Genomic DNA, 22,338 nt, shown 5'->3' with positions numbered 1-22,338 from the left:
GGAGGGGCTGCTAGGTTGGCTGGCCCCAAACGGGGTCACCTCTCTGGGGCTCCGCTGTTAAAGTGAGGGTTTCTAGCACGCCTACTTGCAATCAGCCCACTGCTGGACTGGCCTGGTGGTGAGTAAACTTTCATGTTCTTATTAAGTGATGGCTGTTGCTTCAGAATCATTCCTTTGGCTCTGTTGGAGGTTGATTCCTTAATCAAAGCTCTCCAGCTCTCCTTTGCACCCACTCTGCTGAAAGGTTATCAATAAAGAGAAGAAAGGTGCTTTGACTTCTGATGCTGGGCTGCCAGCTTGGATCTGGGGCTCTAGTGGAGACGGGAGCCTTGTACCCCAAGCCTTGTGTTCAAATCCCAGTTCTGCCATTACCGGCTGAGTGACTTTGAGCAAGTTGTGGAACCTCTTTCCTCCTTGGTGACCTCCTCCAGGACCATCTCAGGTGTTGTGAGGTTCAAGGAGAACTTGTATTTAATGTGTTGCGTCTAAAACTGCAAAGCCCTGCAGGTGTGTTAGCTATTGATACAACCATGTTCTCTGACCCATGTCCCAGTCCTTCAGGATGAGGCCCCTGTCCAGCAGGGGACTTCCATGGAGCTTTCTGGAGCTAGTGGACCCATAAGGCATCTTGGGCAAGAACAGGGGGTAGACCCAGCCTATGGAGTGCACCCCAGCCATCTCTCAGAGGCACCCCCAGCCAGCGCTCACCCCGTGGAACCACCTCCCGCCACCCTTGCCTCTTCCCCTCTAGTTCCCTCACGCCAAGTAGGAGAGACTGCATCTGTGTTTCCTCTGTTTTTAAAGGCAAAAGAAACATGGGCAGGGGCTCCATGTAGCTACATGGATAGCTGGATAAATAATTACTAAATAAATAAATAAAAATAAACAAAGAAAGCCTCCAGTGAGCTTGAATTGCTGCCGTGCCGAGAGGTAACGGGCAGATTCAATTTAATTATGAGACGCAGAGTCGTAATGGGGTGTGTGAGGCTCAAGGAGGCTGTCAGTAATGAGAGGACCGCGGGATTCCCTGCCTTCTCTCCCAGCGCTTCTCCTGGCCCCACCCCCATTCACCTCCTCCTCGTGGGAGCGGGGGCAGAAGCCTGGCACTGCCCTGGAGGGCGGGCCAACCCCAGGTCCCTGCTGCTTGCTGGCCTCCGCTCCAAAAACTGCCATGTTATGATGCCCTGGTGGCCAGCTCTGGCTCAGGAAGCGTGTGCAGAGGTGTAGAGCAGGGCGAGGCCACGCACTCACTCACATCCGCCTTCCTGCCGCAGGGAAGGTGTGCAGCTTCTGGATGGACACGACACACATGCAAAGCAAAGCATGGCTACTGGATGAGAATAAGGCAGCTGGGAGCAAACACATGTCCTCCCCTGGCCACCCTCCTGTATGGCTTTGTAACTCGGAAGGTGGAGGGCACCCCCAACCCACTGAGGCTTAGCTTGCCCTTTCCATCCCAAGGATCCTAACAGACCCCATACCCCCCAGCACATTTTTTCCTTCTTTCTCCTTCTTCCCTTGTGCCAGGTGCGAGTAGATGTCCCCCTTCACCCTACGCTGTCCAGCAGGACATGGGCGTGAGGGCAAAGGCTGGCCGTTCCCGCCTGACTCCATGATAAAGCATTTAAAGCCAGCTCGTTGCTTTCTTGAGACATTCTTGGTTAATCCTCAGCTTTTATGATTTTATTGGGGCCATAAATGAGATTTGTAAGCACATAACTAACCAGCAGAAGCACTCCTGCTGCCCTCCCACCCAAGTGGGCAGCTTCCTTGCCCTTCCCAACCCCTGCCTCCTGGGGGCCATCCTTCCTCCTCCAGGCATGGACTTACCAGGGGCCTGCCTCCCACGGGGCTTCTCAGTGCCCCCAACCACCTGGTAGCAATACCATGACTCCATGAGCCAGCACCCCCAGGGCGCACATGGTCCCCTTCTCACCCACTGGGCTATGTGCACAACACCCAGACTGTATCCTGGCAGAAGGCAGAAGTCCCAGTGGTGTGAGCTCAGAAAATCACTCAACTTCCCTGAGCCTCACCTGTGCAATGAGGCTAATAATCCATATCTTCATGAATCTGCATGAAGATTAAATCCACAAATCCACCTTATATTTATAGCCTCTTGTTGGGCCTTTGCCTCCTCAAAGATCTGGGCCTCAAAAGAAGTGCAAGGGTGGGGTGGGCACATGGGGGACGGGGGTGCTTGGCAGGCGTCTTATCCTCTCAATCTTAGCTTTTCGGCCCTCCTAGAAAAGAGAGACAAGAGATGGCCTCTTTCTGCCCTGCCTCCCTGCCTGACTAACTGGCTGGACCAGGTGGGGCCTCCCCAGGGGCTTGGCACACAGCTGTGGAGCATCTGGGCCCCTTCAAACATTAATCACCCACTTCCAACTTTCTTTCAGGGAAAGTCTAAAAGCCTTCTAGGCATATGGCCTTCAGCAGTCCCTGCTCCTCGCAGGATAAGTAGATTGATGACAGGCCAGGGGGCGGGAATGGCCTTCGAAGTCCTGCTTCTCTATCTTAGTCCCCCACAGAGCTATTAACCCACTGGGAACAGAACTCTTAAATCAGAGATGCTGAGGTAATCTTGTACACGTGATAAAACTCTCTTCATAAAATTCTTCAATCAACATCATCACACTCCTCCCGACCCCCTGCACCCTCACAGAGATTATACATGCAAAGCAAAGCATGGCTACTGGATGAGAATAAGGCAGCTGGCAGCAAAGGAAGTCCAAGGAACCGCATTTATAATAGGGCCAGTTTACTGGCCCCCACACTTACACGCTGTATGACCCTGAGTGAGTGAATATTTGCATTCTCAGTTTCCTCTTCTATCAGATAGGAATAATAATAGTACTTACCTCACAGAACTTTTATGATTGAAGAAGATAATGTATGCAAACTGTTTAGCCTGAAGACTAATAAATCCTAAGCAATCAGTAAATGGCAACTTAATTGTGATGGTGAATTAAGTGAGCTTGGCCCCAGGTGGGTGAGCCCTTGGTTCTGCCCAGGCAATGGAGGGAGCGAGGCTGGGCTTTGTCCAGCCCCAGGGCGGAGAGCTGCCAATGTGTGCAGAGGGCTGTGTAGACTCTGCCAACCTTAGGGCCTGCATTCATGCCCAAGTGGCCCAGAAGAAAGTCACATTCTGAGTCAGCTGGTGGACTTCGCCATGTTGGAATTCCAAGTAGTTAATCTACTGGGAGAAAGACCCCAGGCAATGTCTCAAGACAGGCACACAGGTATACCAGGCATGGAGTCAGGCACACAGGTGTACCCCAAGTTTTGCCACCACAGCTGAGGGATCCTGGGCAAACCCTTCACCCCTCTAACATGTCCATTTCTTTATAAATAAAGACAGGAATAATAATATATATCTTCATAAGGTCGGGGTGAGGGTGAAACAAAGTAAGGAGAATAAAATGCCCACTGCTGCTCGGTACATGCCTGCTGGTTTCTTGTTTTGTTTAGTTTTGTTTTTTGTGCCCAAGATGTACAGACTCGGGCCAGGGGAGCAGAGATTTGGAGAAGCCAAAGGATCAATGGGCACCAGATTTCCTGCAGGCACATGGGATCTGGGTCCAGTAGCAACACAGACAATCATGGACCCCACAGCTGGTGGTGAGGACTTGCTGCCTGCCTTGTCCACACTGTGGACAGCGCTATGCCAGCCAGGAAATGGCATGGCTGAGGCAGCTGAGGAAGGCAGGCCTGGCAAAGGGTTACCCTCCTGTTAGTCCTTGCCGTTGCTGTAGGAAGCTGCAGGGCGCTTATCATCAGGAGTCCGAAGCAGCTTTGCTCCCTGCAGGAGCTCGTGAGGATGGTCTGGTGGCCCCAGAAACTTTCTGGAACTATCACGATGATTGTCAGTTCTTCCTAAAACAGGATAACTCCACGTGAGCTTTTTATGTAATTAGTTAATTTAAAACTTAATTTAAGACCACAGCTGTTTCAGGTTTCTCTTATAAGAATTTAATTGGTATGTAATAGCATAGTTAATTAAATACAAATCAATAACTTAAAACAACTAATTGATACTTAATCTGAATGGGGGAAAACTTAGTTCTAATATAATTAAGTCATATTAAATAAGCAATGAAATAGCAATTACGTTTCACAACAACATAAAGTTTATAATTCCTTTAATAAACTTACAACTAGCAAGCAATGAGATTCAAAAATTATGAAACAGGTATTATTGGGCTATTAAACATTTATTATTTGTCCTAGAGGGCCAGAGCCATGCTCTAGTCAGGATTAATAAATCCTTTACTCCGCCTCACCTAAGGCGTCTTACGATAAAGGTTGATCAGAAAGCTGTGGTTTTTGCCTGACTTGTGTGCAGCATTATTGCCTGGGATGTGCGTAACTATGCTAAACACAGCACTAGGCAGAACCGGTGAAGACAGCAGGTTAGCAGAATCGAAGTGAGAACTTCCCACACGTGAGACTCCAGCATCCTGCCATTGGCAAGGCAGCTCTGGATGAGCGCCTGTGAGAGGAGCCGTCAGTAAAGGACACCCAACAAAGCAAAACCCCAGACCCGTCACCAGCCTTTGAGGCCCTTGGTGAGGGCCACCCCACGACCTGAAGCTCCCTTTTCCTCCTCTGGACTCCTACAGCAATCACTACCTTTCATGTGGAAATAACTCATATGCTGCCGCATCTCATGTGTTTTACTGAACTGTTACTTGTCTTGACTTTTATTTACGTTTTCACAACTATACCTGTATGTGTAACCAACTAGATTAAAATCTCACTGGGAAAGGAAGCTTGCCTTCATATTTTGTCTTGCTCGCGGTGCCTAGGGCTTCATAGGCTTTTGATGACTCTGTGCGTTGGATTTTATGCCTGTCACATGTTATTAACATGTGCTGGTAGTAGAGGGTGGTACTAACACTAATAACAGAATCCACCCATATTCTCCCACTGCTTTTTGTGTAATTCGTTACATAATGAGTTGGTCTCCAGACGAAGACATCCACTCTCCAAGGTCAATAAAACTGGTTCAAAATGTATTTCTTCATACCTAAATTCCCGCTCAGATAATCATCCAGGACCCCTTCACTCAGGAACCCCGTCATCTCAGACACAAAAATGCACCATTAGCACCCCAGGGCCTAATCAGCTCCGTTGGTCAATTTCCCCGTTCTGACACCGACACCACTCTTCCTCCAATCTTCCCAACTCAAATCGCACTTTGCCCCCTTCCTCTGCTTGAGCCCCTCTGTTATTTAGCCCTTTGTCTCTTTGTAGAATGTCTTGCGGCTTCACCATTTTCTCTCCAGTCCCAGCACCTCTAGTTCCTTAGCCTCGCCGGCTACGCCCACTGGCTTCACTCTTCCAGTCCATCTGAGTTGTTCCTACCACAGTACCCTTCACAGAATGTCACCAGTAGTTGGTTACATGACCTAGGATGGATCATTTCACCTCTCTGAGTGTTCCCTTTCACATCTGTAAAAAAAGGTGGGGGCAAGCGGGGGGTGGATTTGTTGCTCTCTAAACCTAATCTGATATTTCATTTCTACTTATTGAACTCACCCTTCCTTATCAGGTACTTTATTCTAGGCACTTTTCACCAAGTACTGTCTCATTTGATTTTTGTATTAACTGTGTGAGGAGAGTTTTACTATTAAACTCCAAGGAGCCCTGAGGACTGCTCACTGTCAAGTGCTGGAGCCAGGCTCCTGCCAGCCTTGGTGGTTTTAAAGCTCACGTGGCCTCCCCGTGACTCCAACAGGTCCAGCTGCCATCTTCTCCATGCAGCCTCAGGAACTATCTAAAGAGCTATTTTCAGCCCCTCCACTGCTCTCCTGTGTCAAGGTAGCAAGGATACACAGACTCTGAATGTCCCCGTGAGGAAGCTCAGGGTCCTTTCCCTTGCTTTCTGATCTCAGGCTGTCTTCACAGAGCACGAAGAGAGAGCAGATGCCAACCCGTCATCTCTCACCAGGAGTATTTCAATAGTCTCTCAACTGCCCTCCCTTGTCAGGCTTCCTTTCCCCCATCTATCATCTGCACCAGCGATAAAACGACCTTCATAAGACGCAAGTCCGGCCTGTCTGTCTTCGACTCAGCACTCTGTAGGAAAAGTCCAGACTCCTAGGCGAGGCCCCTCAGATCCCCACAGGACCTGGCCCTGGTTATTTCCTCTGTTCCTGTCATTTCCTCTGCTCCTGAAATCTTTGCTACAACCACACCCAAACTGCCTGTCAATAACACTCTATTTCTTGTTCATAGGCTTCCGGGGACCTGCTCGAGTCTCATAACTTCGGGCAGGAAAGGGTTAGTGTTCAGCAAGAACCCCTGAACTATTGGGACCGGGCAAGTTGAGGACAGGAAGCCCCAAGGGCACTGGACAGCCTCAGAAATGGGGAGGTCATAGGAGCTGGCACACGTCCACTGTCACCAGGTCTACCCACAGTAACTCAGAGCTCAGTAGTTTCTGGCTAGGGGAATAAGTGAGCACTATCCTGACCAACACATTCCTCACGCTGGCAGCAGGAATGCCAAAGGCATCCTGAATTGCCATCAAGGGCTCCTGGGCATGCAGACATAGGGCCAGCCCTCCCTCCATACCTCCCCTTTTTCCCATCGTCTCTTGTACCCACCACCCCCACTGTCCCATTTAGCAATCCTACTGGCTATTCTCAGGTCAGTCGGTGCCCTTTGATGAGCCTTTTGAGCGTCATGTGATGCTGTCCTGCAAGTCCCTGCAGACAGTTCTGGGACCTACTGGATCAGCTTCCAAGAATCGTGGCCAATGGAAATAGCCAGGCCCTATGAGAAGACAAGCTCCTCTCTACCTCCTGTCTGTATTAGTTTGCTAGGGCTGCTGTGACAAAGTACCACGGAGTGGGTGGCTTAAATATCAGAAATGCATTGTCTCCCGGTTCTGGAAGTCCAAAATCAAGATGTTAGCAGGGTTGGTTCCTTCTGTGGACTATGAGGGAAGGATTTCTTCCAAGCCTCTCTTTCTGGTTTGTCAAAGTCCATCTTTATGTTCATATGGCATTCTCCCTGTAGGTGTGTCTCTCTCCAATTGTCCCTTTTTATGAGGACAGCAGTCATATTAGATTAGAACCTCCCCCGAGGACCATTTTCACTTGATTACCTCTGTCAAGTCCCTATCTCCAAATAAAGTCACATTCTGAGGTGTTGGGCTTAGAACTTCAACTTAGGATTTTGGGGGGACATAGTCCCACCCCCTGTCCCAGACAGGACCACTGATCTCTGCTGTCTGTTCTCTGGTCTGTCTTGATTCACAGTATTGGCAGCCCTGGGATCCCAGACCTCCCCCTGAGAACTAAGCCAGAAATCAGACCTGGATTCTAGCCTGAGCACTATTACCAACTACTGCTTTGGCCTTGAAGTGTCATTTTACTTCTCTAAGACTCCAATTCTGAAAACAAAATGAGGGAAATAATTTCTGCCTTGCATACTTCACAGAGCTACGGTGAGCATCTAATGAGACAGTGAATATGACAGCCTCGTGAACAAAATAAGTATTTCACAAACGTGAAGTACTATTACTGTATCATTGTTATTGCTAGTAAGAATAAAGGACACTACGGCGAGAAAAAGTCCCATCCTCACCCTCTGAAAGTGAAGGAAAACCGTTCCATTTCTAAAGCTTCTTATTCCTCCCAAGAGGAAATCTCATGTTTCCTAGATTCCTGTTCCAATGAATTACAACTTTCATTCATTCTGCAACTATCTTCCTCTAACCCAGTCCATTGCCCCACAGTGAAACCCACCTGATTTTATTCCGATCTGAGTATGGGAAAACTGATCACTACCCAAGGTTTTTTAGTCAGCCCTTTCATTAAGTCAGCAGACTTTTCCTGAGCACTTGCCATGTGCCAGGCACTGGGCAAGGGACCAGGGGCTCAGAGTTTAAGAAAAGGAAAAACAAGGCAGAATCCAGACCTTTTGTTTGCTCACAGTCTAGAGGCCAGGAGTTGCTGGAGTGAAATCTTTCCTTCTCCCTAAGAAACATCCCCTTTCCCAAGACATGTTTCCTTTATTCCCTAAAACTTTGTCTTCTTCAGACAGTGCCCTCCACACGCCCATCTGCAGGTGACCCTGGTCTTCTTTGCTGCGAACTTTCATTTTAAGCCAGGATGACTTCATTTCATGTTGATCATTTTCCATGGACACCTTTGGTGCATCTGCTGGTTCTGCTACTGTTAAGTGCTCAGCCAAACGCCATAGCCCCCAAGTCTACACGGAGAAGACCCCCTTCGTCTTGCTGTTCTAAAATGGGCATTTGTGACCTGACTCCACCATCCTTCCCAATGCCATGTGACTAGGAAGGTGGCAGTCTAGTGGCTGGTCTAGCTCACAAACTGAGGATTCCTGTTCTTTCTGTCACATTCCATCACTTCTTCCCCAATAGCCAGGTGAGTCTGGTTTGGGGGCGTTTCCCTAAGCCAAAGCGGTTAGTTCCTGCTTCCCCTGGTTCTCTCTCTGGTCAGTATCTTTGGCAATACCCTACCTCCCCACCTGTGTTTCCAGAGTCTCCTCGCCTCCTCACTTTCAGCCCTGCTTGCATGCTTTCTCATTTGGATCTAGTGAGCTCTAATTTAGTTCTAGCAAATCTTTCCGAAAACATCCCAAATTTTCATATATGGCTAGCTAGCTAATTCTCACTTCACTAATCCTCCAACCTGCCTGTTCTTATAAAGATCCCAGAGGCTTCTCCCCACTTCTCAGTAAAGACTCTGTCAGAGAGCCCTCTCGCTTAACAACTTTCTGCAGTGTGCTTATTAGCTCCTTGTAATGTAGCTGCCTAAATAATTAAGACTAACCCACACGTGTCAAATTAAATGAGCCAAATACATTGAGAAATTGTCTCATCCTCCATTTCTTTTATTAATCCGTTTTTTTAACTTCTTTTCCTGGTCATTTGCAAACATCAAACATGGTCAGTGAGGCTCTTATTTATAATAACTATACGTGTGGCCTCTTTCCTCTGGCAATCATCCTGGGGAGGAAGGCATCCTATTACGTTGACAACAGACGCGTTGAGTTGGAGTGGCAGAGACAGCCAACATAGATCGTCTGGACTCAACAGGTTGTCCACACTCTCAAAGTCTTTCGGAGAATTATGCCCCCTCCATTTCCCTGGGAATTTAGGGGACTGTCCAGGAAGACCAACAGGAATATTGGCCTAAATTCATCCAGCACTTTTTGCCCCCACACCCCAGTGCTCCCCTGGGCTCAATCCAGGAACCCAGGCTCCCCTTCTCACTAGGAGCCGCTGCTAATGTGCTTTAGATGGACATGAAACGTCAATGGAAAATGTAATAAGAATCGTCAGAAGTTGTATCATTCTGGTGGTGAACAATCCGCATGCAATTATAGTGGACTGGCTACCTCAGCCTGTCGTCAGCATGTTGAGATTTCAATACAGTCTCAGGCAAGAGGCTATTGTTCCCGGGAGCTCAGTGCCTCACAGCTTGTACTTCTGCCGGCCCCCTCCTGACATGCTGCATTCCTGCCTCTTGAAGATGGTTGTTAGAAAGCATCCACAAATATAGTAAGTAAGCATCAAAGGGGCTTTGATCCACTTGGCCCTCGACAGAGCAGGAGCCCCTAAAGAAAGGGCCAGGGCCTTGGATGAGAGAACTTAACATCGTCCATTTGGGTGCCTGAGATGTAAGGCTGTTTGAAGTGAGGGTGGTTTGGCGGAGCCTTCAGATGACTGAGCGTGGAAGGAAAGAAAAAGAAGTAAGTGCCTTTGGATAAGGCACACTAAGATCTGCTTCTCTGCTCTTTACTGATAGTCAATAAACCGCTTTAAAAAAAATCAGGAGATCAAAGCTAGAGACCTCCCTGGGCCATGGCATTCTGCTACCACCTGCCACACTGTTTTTCTCTGGGGAAAAAGCCCCTAAGCTTGACTCATGTATCCCTCACGGCCCCTGTGCTCCCTTCCATCCTGCTACTCGTGGAGGGTGGACTGGGCAACAAGAGGTGGACGGAGACAGAGGGAGGAGGATGAGCCCACCCTGTCACCCTAACAACGTACTAACACCCAGTGTTGTGCGGGGAGTTGCTGTGACACACTGCTCAGTGGGACACTCTTTCTCTGAGAAACCAATGGAGAGAGCACCTGGGTACCCAGAATACCTGACAAGGCTTGCAGAAGGCCTTGTTCCATCTTCTAGAAATAATACCCTTTATCCATTTACGCAGTTTAGGGCAGCTGTCACATTTGTTTGACTTCTAAGAAAAGAGGTGGGGGCAGGGAGTCTAGAAGAATGACGGGAAGCCATTTAGCATCTCTGAACTTCACTTTTCTCATCTGCATCATGTGAAAATGGTAGACCATTCTGCCTACCTCATAAGGTTGATGTGGGGGTCAAAGAGAAATGTGGTGTGGAATTACTTCAGAACCCAGAAAGTGCTTACGACTAATCAGGATGGGAAGAGAAACACCAGAGAAGAAAGCTTGCTGCTTGTGAGGCAGATATACTCCAGTCCAACACTCACACACAATGGGCACTGATCTACAAATTACTGTGGGGAAAAGAACTTGCCTCTTGCATTTCCGACCTAGAATTGCTCTAACTTGTTTTTCCTATTGGATCAAAGTCTTTGGGACTACAGTCTATGTCGTGTGTCTCTTAGCCATTCCAACCCCTGAGTTCCTCCTTGCTGACTCTACACCTGAGAAGCACTTGATAATGGTGCTGGGTTGTACCTGAATATAAGAATGCACAAAATCCCCAGCCATCAAAACCTACTCTCTCCCAAAAGGCACGCTCCTATCTTTACCTCGCCCCCCACGTCTTCCCCCAAGTCCACCCCATCGCTTTGTCATCTTTCTGAGGCGCCCTCTGTGTCTGGTTGCTCTGCTCCATGCTGGACATCACTGGTTGGACTTGTCTTTTCTTTGGCAGGCCGGACCACAATGCCAGAGTCATCATGGCATAGTCCCTCAGCCTGGGATATACTGGGCATCATGAACCTATGGGTAGTGGTTTTGAGTGAGCACTCTGGATCCAGACTGCCTTGCTTCAAACTTCTGGCTCTGCCACCTACTAGCTCTCGCATGTAAGACAGCTTACTTAAAACATCTGTAAAATGGACAGTGGTACGTACCTCATAGGGTTGTGGTAAGAATCAAAGGAGGAATGACTGCCTTAAAAGTATGCCTGGACCATAGTAAGTGCCACGTAAATGTTTGTTAAATAAAGAAGTAGCTCTGTCTGTAAGAGCCACAAGTATCACATCCCCTGCACATGGGGTTCACTGACCCCAGACCCATTCCTGGCTCATCCACCTATGCTTTTCTTCCAGAGCTGGGCCTCCAGAAGAGAGGATGCTGTCTGGTGCTGGGCTACATGGGCAAGGACAAGTTTCGGAGAATGAATGAAGGTCAGTGAGAACCCGCCCACCCTCTCAGGGTTAATGTGGAGGGAGGGAAGCTGTGGCCCACAACTGTGGTATCAGGAAGAAGAACCTGAGACATCTCAGAATGGACAGTGGGCAGATGACTTTGATTTCCATGAAGCCATTCATATAGTAATGTGAGAAGGAGTAGCTAATGCCTGAAACACAATATGGTGACTCATAAGCATTTTTTACGCTATCTTTCCTCCTCCCTTTGCCTCCCCGCCTTCTCTTCCTCTTCCTTCCCCACGTTTTGTTTCCCACTCACCTAGCCACCACAATTAAATCTGCTTTTATTACCTTTTCTCCTCCAGACCTCTCTACCTTTCTCCTCAATCATTCACACTTCTTAAATGCTTATTGAATAAACAGCACCTTGACAGGGAACTTGGGAGAATACTAAAGAAGAATAAGGCAGAGTTTTTATTCTCAAAGAAGTAACACTTGGAAGTCTGCCCTCTTTTCCAGCTCCATTGACCCTGTGTCTCCCTCTTCCTCATGGGCCGTTCTGCCTTCCTCTTGCACTGAGTCTTTCCTCTGAGACTTGACTGAGTCACACAGAGCTTGGGAAAGGCATTGACATTGACGTGGAGGCTGGGATGTGAAGGAGTGCTGTCACTTATGGGCCCACTGTAATAAAGCGCCAATCCCCTCATCCCCAGCCATCTGTCTCCGTGCAGCTAATAACCCTCTCCATCAGATGCCACAGATTGTCAGGATTCAGAAGTAGATAAACAATGGCTGGGGTTGCCATTTATTCATTAAAGTCAGACAAATGAAGCCCCGGCTTCCCACCAGCCCAGCTTGCAATGAGCTGGGGCCCTCCCCTCCCAAGGCCCTCACCTGTACCATCTGCATTCCCAGAGTTACACCATAGCCTACTTCCAGTGCCCTTTTCCTATGCTCCTCAGCTGGCTCTCCTCCCAACCCACAATCCATGACACCCACACCCTCTTGGGCTCCCCAGTGTTAATGCCTTGCCAGCTATAGGTTTGTTACCAGCACCCATCATGGTTTGACAGTTTGACAAGAGGTGGGCCAACACAATTAAGCACAAGTAGTATCACCTCCCCCGTTTTGCTGCCTACCTGTGTAAGAAGGCAGCAGCAGCAGCAGCAAGATGCCACTTCTCGTTTGTGGGAGCCCCAGGGTTGAGCACAGCCAGGGTTGGGGGCTGCATTTTCTGCATCCTGACAATCAGTCTCCCTTCGTGACTTTTGTCTTTCTCAGCCTACCCCCTCCACTCCCAATACAGCCTTCATGAGAGTGCGAGGCAGTAACTTCTAATTTGTGGGAACTGACAGGGTGCCTCTGTCCGTGGTGCTGAATAGACACATTCTCTCGCTGGCGATGCTCATTAGAGAAGCCGAAACAAGGTTCACGGGGATTGGAAAAGCCAAGAAGTCAGGAGCTGGGCTGGATTTCAAACCTCAAACTCCGAGTGGAAGGATACTGACTCTAGATCCTGGGGCCTACAAAGAACCATATCACGAGGCTCACGAACATGAGTTGACTCCCCCCACCTTTCCCAAGTGGCTCAGAGATGAAGGGTGTCATGGTAGTCAGCTCTTGCTGCTATAACAAAACACCACAGTCTGGGGGCTTACACAACAGGAATTTATTTCCTCACAGTTCTGGGGACTGTTCTGGAGAAAGTTCAAGATCAGGGTGCCAGGACGGTCAGGTTCTTGTGAGAGCTGTCTTCCTGGCCTGCACACGGCCACCTTCTCACTGTGTTCTCATGTGGCAAAAAGAAAGTAAGCCTTCTGGTGTCTCTTCTTATAAGGATAACAATCCTATTGGATCAGGGCCTTCCTCGTAGGACCTCACTTAACCTTAATTACTTCCATAAAGCCCCTCTCTCCAAATACACTGGGGCTTTAACATATGAATTGGGAGAGGGGGACACAATCCAATCCGTAGCAAGGGGTCTGAATGCATGTACCACAGCAGAAAGGTACAAGGGTGCTACTCAGAACCAGGAATTAGGAAAATGGTAAGAAAAAGAAATTCAGCACTAGGTAGAGAGGCACTTTTTAGGTATTGTTTAAGTAAAGAAAGAAGGGAGTCAGGGAGGACCAGAAGAGGACTCAGAAACAAGACCAGGACCCGATTACGTCTGAGGACAGTTAGCCTTCTTTTGTGCAACACCTAAACTAAAACAGCTCTTTAAAAGATTTTCTTCTTTTTAAAATGGGAAGGTACAAAACAATGTCTATTCTCTCTGCGCCCCCTCTTCAAACATGTACAAGTACAAATCCACACAAATGGGTTATCCCTTTCAACCTATTATGGTTGATTTGGTTACGAATGATAGATCCCATGTGTCTTACCCCAACCTATACCCTCCCCCTAGTGAAGATTAATGAGAATCAAGCAAGGTATTCAGAAAGAGGGAGGCAGCAGAGGAAATCAGCAACGGCCCAGAACAGCCAGGGTGAGCGAGCAGTTAACTCCACACCCCTGCCTCCCGCTCTGCATACGGTTCTCAACCCCCCCCAAATGCCCAACACATACAGGCCTGCACATACTTACACAACCACACACACACACAGGAGCTGCTGCGGCTTCTGGGTAAAGAAGGATAGGAGATGGTGGTAAACAAGCCAAACCACCATGTGTGAATGGTTACAAATCTCAATAACAAGGAGGAGACAGAATAGGAGGGGGTGACACAATGAGGCAGAAGGGGGGTTAGCTGTGACTCTGGACAGGTGGAGAAGAGGGAGGGACCTGGAGGGACGGGGAAGGCTCCTCTGCCCCCACTCCAGCCAGTCTTGCTACCCTATACACTTTTTGCCACATTTTTTTTTCTCTTTCTAAAGCTCATGTGCCCAAACTCCAACATGTCTGTAGAGAAGAAAAGGCGTCAGCAAGCATGGGGAGCTATTTTACGGTTTATAATTATCTTGTAACGATATTCAAAATAATTATAACTTCCACGTATTAATAATTGAACGGGAATAGCAGCCATGACATAGCTCAAGAAACAGAAACCTCTGTCCATGCTGCACCATACACCTTGGTATAAATTAAACAATGGGTAAAATATTACAAAATAAAAATAAGAAATAAATTATGTTTCTCCCAGATGCTGGAATTAGTGAGATGGTGGAACAATTAGCTGCCTCCTCCATCAAAGATAAGCTGGTGAGCATCGTAGTTCCAATTTAGAATAACTATCAAAATCGTACTTCTGCTGTATGAAAGCGTATTTGTTCTGTTTAACAGTATCTAACAGGGTGTCTATCACCCGGGAAGAAATGGTTCCCGGTTTCATTTGTTTCCTTATTAGTCTGGTATCTTTTTATTTGCTTCACCCTCCAGTCGCCCCCTCCTTGCTACATCCCTCAAAAATAACAGCTTGAGAAGAAGCAAGAGGAAAATAATGAATGAACAGGAGCTTTATAGATCCGGGGTTTATCATAAGCTAGAGTAATCGCAATTGGTGCTGTTAAACTACACAAAGCAATAAAGAGAAAACACTATTCAAAGATTGTTTAAGGAGGCATGTGATAGTCAATGTGAGTTGCTCTATTTGGAAGCGCTTAATAGCTTCTCGGATAGAATTTGCAACATCTGCAGGAATGAAGGTGGTTAGTAATATGTGGTATGTGTGTGAGTGTGTGTGTGTGTATGTGTGTGTGTTCTTTCCTGTTTGAACTCAACACATCCACAGCACCTAATGGAGATATGAACAAAAATTAATGAAGGGCAGACAAGAAAGGAGGAAATAAAGACAGACTAGGCATAAGCATATCAGATCTGTTTGACATAATAGTCTTCATGTGATTAAGTACATGGTGCTTTAAATGGAAACTGCTGGGAGGAGATCATTTATTTATTCATCAAACATTCATTGACTACCTACCAGAAAAATAAACCAATTTTAGAAGTTCCAGGCATTGTTCTAAGCACTGGGCTATAAAAGTAAGACTAGTCCCTGCCCTCAAGGAGCTCACGATAAAAACACACAGGTCCATATCAATATTACTGTCACCTCCACGAAGAGACCTAAATGAAAGACCCCTCTTCCCTCACCATTATGCTTCATTAGGGCCACCAACCTATTTATTCTGTGGCACTTACACTAATTGGTAATTATTCAGACTGTCTGCCCCACCTAAAGAGTTAGCTTCAGGGTGGCAAAGATCCGCTCCCCCCTTTCCTTAGCCCAGTGTCTGCCACCAGGAAGTAGTCAGTCAAGTTTAATTTAAGTAATTAACTAGAGCCATGGCTGACAATAAAGGAATGCACCAAGTCCCCACAGGTATAAGGTGGGCCTTCCGAAGGCGCGCCTTACGCAGACCAAACTGAGGGACAGCAGTCCACGAAATGAGTCTCCACACCCCCAGGAATTCCATAAGTGTTAGCTCTCGGCCTCTCCTCCAAGTCCAGTACTGGGCTTGGGTCAGCAGAGCAGGAGGGATAGGTCAGGAGGCCCCCAGAAGGAAAGGCCCTAAAGGAAAGGCCCCCTCCTCTCCACACCAGCTCTCCTTCCTCACCCCATGTACTGCTGGGTTACATTCTCAGGGTATCCCTGGGCAGATATGCCCCAGCATATCTTCAAGGGGAACTGTTCCCACTGTCCTCTCATCCCATATCCCCAACACACACACACCACCCCCACCACTACCATTCCCTTCCTTCCCCACGCCCCCTTCTGATTACCCATTTCTCCTGGAGATCCCAGAACCACTCACCTTCTCGTTGCACATTGCTTGCCCGTGGCTGATCCTATTCATAGGCAGATAGGAAGCTTTCACGTGGCATCGGATGAGGGGCTCTGCCTGCGTCTCCAAACCCTCCAGTGTTCCTCCAGGTTAGAACTGTAACCAATCCTAGCAATTATACTGCAACCCACCAATTCAGAGAGGCCCAGGAGCATCAAGTGACTCGCCCGAGGTCAACAGGAAGTTGCTGGAAGAACCAGGACCACAACCCAGGTCTCCTGACATCCAGTCCAGGGCTCTTGGAATTCTGCAAGAGGAGTCTGAGACCGCGAACAGAGGGGAAGCCCTTAACACTTTAACTGGTTTGATTTTTCAGGACAGCTGAAAATACAGAGAAAGTGGGTGGGGCTGTGAGAAGTGGTGACAGAATACAGAAGAGTCTGGAGTTGATGGGGAAGAAAATCAGGAAAGACCTGGAGTGAGGGTCATAGACCAGGGAAGACCATTTCTAAAGAACCAGAAGATTCTATCAGGCCTAGGACTCTTGAGAAGAAAAAAAGCGAAGGAGGATGTGGGAAGGAGGAGCGAGGAGGCTGCAAAGCCCTGGCCTCCCTTCCCTGCCAGCCTTGAGGCCGAGGTGCGCCTGCGCACAGCTCTCCGTCCTCCCACGAGGTGTCCTCTCAGGCTGCACCTCTGGTGTTGCGGCAAAGTCAGAGTCCCGGACCCTCAGAATTACAGCGACTGACCGCTTCTCCCAAATCAGGGAAGGGAAAGCAGAATGCCTCCCAGCGCTGTCGCTTTCATCTTCCCAGGAAGAAAGAAACGCAATGATTAGCGAAGGTGGTGTCTGTTCACCTCAGGGGCTGGAGCGCTGGGAAGAAGGCTGGCCCCACAGATGGCAGACCCCATACAGGCTCTTGCAGGACCCACAGCTCCGGCAGCACCATGCTCCTAGAACAGGTTTGAGGAACAGAGCTCCACGTCGGTGCCTGTCCTCACCTCTCAGCCAGGTGGGGAAGACGCAGTCCTGGAAGGGTGAGAATCCGAGCATCAGCAGCGGCTCTGACGTTCTCTGTAATGGCCTAGAGCCTATCCTTTCTTTCTGCACCCCGGTTCCTTCATCGGTAAAAATGAGTCTACAATTTCCACTGTTCCTTGCCTATCCCCTAACAGAGGTGATATGGAAGAGAGGTGCCCCTGCCTCCCCGCCGCCATCACCTTGTGTAGTGGAAGGAGCACTTCAGAGTAAGGAGTGAGCTGTGTGACCTTGGGCAAGGCCCTGAACACCCAGATTTCAACCCTTTCATGTACGAAATTGAATAATGTTGGCTCAGATCACCTATAAGCTTTTAAAATGCAATGATTCAAAATCTAGCTTGTCTGTCAACAGCCTGCTCACACCCTATTCTCACCACTCATCCCATAAATTTAAATGCTTGGGTCACCAGAGGAACCTGTGCTAGGAAACTGACTGACTGGATTTGCTCAGCAGCCTCAGAAGGCAGATCTTGTTTATTTTTCCTGTCTGCTCTCCAAGAGTGAATTCAGGCTCCTGGCAGCTCTACCATCGGTGGTAGTGAGGCAGGCACACAGGCCTACAGGACAAGCTGTACTTTTTTCAGAGCAGAGGGGAAGCAGCAGTAGGGTGGCCTGGACCTTGGCCCAGGGACCTTCTCTGACCCAGCAGAGAATGGCTCTAATGACACGTGAGCTCCTCCCGTCTGACTGGCAGCCACCATATTCTGGCTTATGCTAAGGGCCCACAGTCGTTTTCCCATTCCTCCTGCTCAAGCCCCCAAGATGTTGGCTAATATTGTCATTTTGTTAGCTGGGGCTTTGGGGTGCATTTTTTCTTATTTCATTTTTCTTACTGATGTGTTTTCTTCCACTGGGGCTGCAAAGCTGGTTATTTGTATAATGTCCCTGTTTATTATTTATGGCAAGACTCAGATTTCCAGGGCACTTTATGATTGTTATTTAATTCACTCGGCATCTTGGAACAAGGGACCCACCATTTCACTCTCCTGCCACAGTCTGATGGAAGATTCCAGAATTTTTTCCAGGCCCTTTCCTCCAGCCACCATTCTTACTGGAAGACCTGCTTATCTAAGGTGCTCTGGGGCCCCCCTATACCGCAGACCCCGCCAAGCGCCTTTTTAAACTTCCTTTTCCTTCCCACCCATATCCAACCATCACCAAAATCTAGAAATGTTACCTCCTAAATATCTTTTGAATCCTTCTACTTCTGCCCATCTCGTGGTCACCACCTGCATCCCCATCACCACCCTCCCTCACCTGGACTTCAATAGTGTTCTCTTAATTGGTTCCTTGTGTCCATCAGACACAGCCCCTCCCGTCCCAGTTCATTTTCCACACTTCAGCCAGAGCAGTATTTAAAAATGCAGATCTGATGTCAGTTTCCTTTTTAAAATATTCCAATGGCTTTCTATTGCTTTTGGGGAAAATTCCCAAATCCTTGGCATGTTTCACACGGTTTACATAAGCTGGTTCCTACTCACCTCTTTGGCCTCGTCTTGCCCCCTTGACACTCTGTGCTTCAGTCACGTCAGCCATCTTTCAGCTCCTTGAACAAGGATGCTCCATCTGCTAGAGCAGCTTTGTCTGTCCTGGTCCCTCCTCTTGGATGCTGGCCACACTCGCCCTACCCCATCCCCAATCCTTCACATAGTAGCTGCTGCTCCGCTTAGGTATCGCTTCTCCAGTGCAGCCTTCTCAGACACCCCGGCCACCAGTCTATGCTCTCGTGGAACCATATTCCTTTCCCTTACAGCTCTTAGCTCAGTCTGTACATACATATTCATATTGGTGTTATTTAACCACTCTGTGTGTCCCCTACCAGTCTGTAAGCTCCGCTTGGTCTCCATTATATCCCAAGCACCTAGCAGAATGTTGGCACAGAGCAGACATTGAATGAAGTCAGTGGCTTGTAAGATGCTGGGACTGGGTGATGTGAGAGTCATAGACTCCTAGAAGAAGCATCGGGAGTCACATGGAGAAGAGGAAGCCAGACTCAGGAAAGTCATGGGACTTGCCCAGAGTAACACAACTAGCAAGCGATAGAGCAAAGACTCAAACCCAGGCTTCTGGTCGTAAGTCCAGTCCTCTTTCCACTGTACTGTGCTAAGTCCGTTAAGTCTGGGAGTGATAAGGTAGAGTGGATCAATCAGCGAGGTGTACCTGCTAAAAATGGGTTTGAAGCCATGTTTTGGAAGACCTCTGGAGGAAAGGAAGGGAAGGCGGTTCTTTGATATGGACATGAAACATACAGAGTAAAGCCGTCACCCACTGTGAGGCCAGCACTGTGCCAGGCACAGAAGCTTCAGAGCGGCTGGACACAGCTCTGCCCCCAGGAGCAGTGCCCTCCACCTGAGGAGAGTAGATATATTTCATACCAAGTTCTTCTGGTTGTTTCGGTTTGGGTTTGCTTTATAGCGTTGTGCTTAATTTGCTTATTGTGTGGCTTGGGAGTCAGAGAAATCTAGATTCAAATCCCAGGCAGAGTGAGAGCAGATTTAGTACCGTATCATCCGACATTCTTGAGGCCAAAAGGTAACAAAGGTCATCTAGTCCACACCTCCCTGCCAAGTACCAATCCCTATAAATCCATTGGAATCGGTGCTCATTTCTTCACCCACCATATGTCTAGTGCTTACTCTGTGCCTTGCACTGTGCGAGGTAGGCCTTTGACATGTAAAGACACGGTGCCTGCCCCCAAGGACACCATAGCAATCACAATACAGTGTCATAACCGCTGTTACCAGTTATGTACAAGAGCTATAGGAACAGTCAAACCAGAGGCCACGTGAGCAGTGCCCAGGCAGCATCCTGGAAAAGGTGATATCTGAGCTGAGCCCTGGGAGCAAATTTTCTCAGAAGAGGCCATTGCAACCTACGCTTGAATCCCTCCAAAGACAGGAAGCTTGCTGCCTGCCAAGGCCCTGGGCAGCTCCTCAGCCAGGCTTTCACAGGACTTTCAAATATAACACCCCTTCCATCCCTACAGTTTTATCATTCTAACTGCACTGATGACAGTGGGACCCAGTGACTTTGGTAGCAGCCACTGGTCAGCTACCTATGCCAGCTGTGTCCTGAGGAGGCCTCCTTTCTTCTCTCTGCTTCCCATCCTCCATCCTCAGCTAGCCTCAAAGGCTCCATCATTGGCACGGAGACCTCCCTCCACCCCTCTCCCAGGGTGAAAGTGTCTTGAATAAATGAGGGTGCTTAATGGCCTGCGGTGTCATAAAGTTTTTAGAGCTATCTGCTGCAATGAGCAGGTTCAGGCTGAGATGAATTATCCGGGCTTTTATCAAAGGAGAGTCAATAAAACCCTGATGGAGCTTGCTTCATCCACAGAGTGGCCATGTCACATCCCTGGACCCCGCGCTCTGGAAATAGTAATCAGGTGGACACGTTTTCTCCCCTACTCCAACTGCTTTCTTCCCTGTGCCTTGCCTTCTCAAACGTGTTAGTTTCTATGGAAACTGTGTTGCCACTGGTATGGGAGGAGTTTAATGACATTCAGAAGCACCAAATCAAGTGCATTTATATAATGGTTTGAAATACACATAATGGCCTATGGAATATGGGACACGGTGACAGTTTCAGTAACTGCGTACAGAGTGTGGGATAAATAGAGCAATGGAGTACTCCCTGCCTCCGAGTCAAATGCACTAGGAATAACCACTAATCTTAGTCCTAAAAGAGCAGCACTTCTCAACCATTGTTCAAGAAAGGATCTCAAAACACTACACCAAGCTGTTCTCCTCTCATTGAGGACGGACACTGGCTGGACCATGGGTCCTCCGCACCCCAAGGTTTGCCAGATGGGGCAGGTACAGAGGAGAGGGTGTGACCTCCCAGATGAAAGGAAGGGGCAGCCATTCTGCCCTGGGCTCTTTGGGCCCCACCCCCTCAGCCAGCTTGCTGTAGGACAATCATTCCTTGTGTCTGTTCCTATGGCTTGTTTCTGTTTGATTCAGAGAAGATTCCTCAGGCACTAACTGATGGGAGACATGGAGAGGAGAACACAAGCAGGATGCCCTTATCTTGTCAGAAGCAGACCCTAAGCAAGGTGCTGCGTGTAGTGGTCCATGTGGGAATGCAGACAGCACCAGATGGAGGGTAGGGGATTGACATGGAAAAGGGAAGGCATTCAATGGGGGGTGAGCAGGGGCTGCAGGGATCACCAAGGCTGCTACCACCATGGATGGCTGGACCCTAGTCCCAATGGGAAACACTGAGAGGTGCTGTGAAATTCACACCTCAACATCAGGCCACCCAAGGAGTGGGGCCTGTTTACGCCAGCTACCATCAGGAATTGGTTGAGGGCTACTTGGGTAGGGCTATTAGTTCCCTGGCATTTCTAGCCTGCTCTTTGTGAAGGCAAAATGGCCTTTGCAGCTTAAGAGAAAGATTTCAGGAGAAGGTTACTGATGCTGGAGATTGGGAGTTGGCCTGCAGAAACTAAAGTGAGCAGGCCCAAGGGATGCAAGCGGGGCACTGAGAGAGTGAGCCACCACCCTCAGAGGATTTGGGTCCAAAGGGGTGACAGGCATATAGCACAACAGCAGAAGGCAAGGTGGTGGCAGAGCTGAACAGGTATACAGCTGACATGCTCTTGGAGCATAGAGATGGGGAAGCCGTTCGTTCTGAGTAATACCAGGGGCTTCCAGAAAGCAGGAGAAGTGTGGGGAGGGAGGGGTAACTTGCAAAGGCTCAGAGCTAGGGAGGCAGTTGCACACACTTCCAGCACGAATCCTCCCCTCATCACAGGGTAGGTGGTGTTATCTCCTTTTTAAGCATGAAAAACCTGAGGCTCAGAGACAGCCATCTACCTGAAGGCACACAGCTATCACCTGGTAAAGCTAAGATGCAAGCCCCGGTCTTCTCATGTCCACGCTACCCCCCGGGGGAGCTTTGTGTGTTTGGGAGTTGAGGGTGGGGTAACCCCTCATCACCGTCAAGGGCAGACGTGACCAAGCGCCTACTGTGTGTCCACGTAGATCTCTCCCCATGGCCACGGAGTGCCCTCTCCCCATTCTCCCCATATTGACTGCCCACAGACCCGTCTGTCCAGTCAGGCGGCCCCTCTCATCCTGCCCCAGATGTAGGCTGGACTGACTGCACCTAAGATTGAATGAATTATCTGAAATTCACTGCCCTAAAGGTGCAAGAAGGAGATTACGCAGCCTGGGGAGGTGACATTTTAGCTCTGATGGGTCCCACAAGCACGCTTTCTACCTTT

At 48.7% G+C, this 22,338-nt stretch overlaps 1 protein-coding gene across 3 annotated transcripts in view; it reads left to right on the top strand.

Annotated features, from left to right (window-relative positions):
* KIRREL3 (kirre like nephrin family adhesion molecule 3) overlaps positions 1-22,338 on the top strand; it is a 563,766-nt gene that overhangs the window by 423,666 nt on the left and 117,762 nt on the right. For all 3 annotated transcript variants that reach the window (XM_033098048.1, XM_033098046.1, XM_033098047.1), the window contains exon 2: positions 11,308-11,385. In XM_033098048.1, coding sequence (XP_032953939.1) covers positions 11,308-11,385 — 78 coding nt within the window. The remainder of the gene's footprint in view (positions 1-11,307; positions 11,386-22,338) is intronic.

This window comes from Rhinolophus ferrumequinum, chromosome 25 (genome assembly GCF_004115265.2).
Source record: "Rhinolophus ferrumequinum isolate MPI-CBG mRhiFer1 chromosome 25, mRhiFer1_v1.p, whole genome shotgun sequence".
Classification (NCBI taxonomy): domain Eukaryota; kingdom Metazoa; phylum Chordata; class Mammalia; order Chiroptera; family Rhinolophidae; genus Rhinolophus; species Rhinolophus ferrumequinum.
The sequence above is the reverse complement of the archived record's forward strand: the minus strand, read 5'-3'. Positions and strand labels throughout refer to the sequence as shown.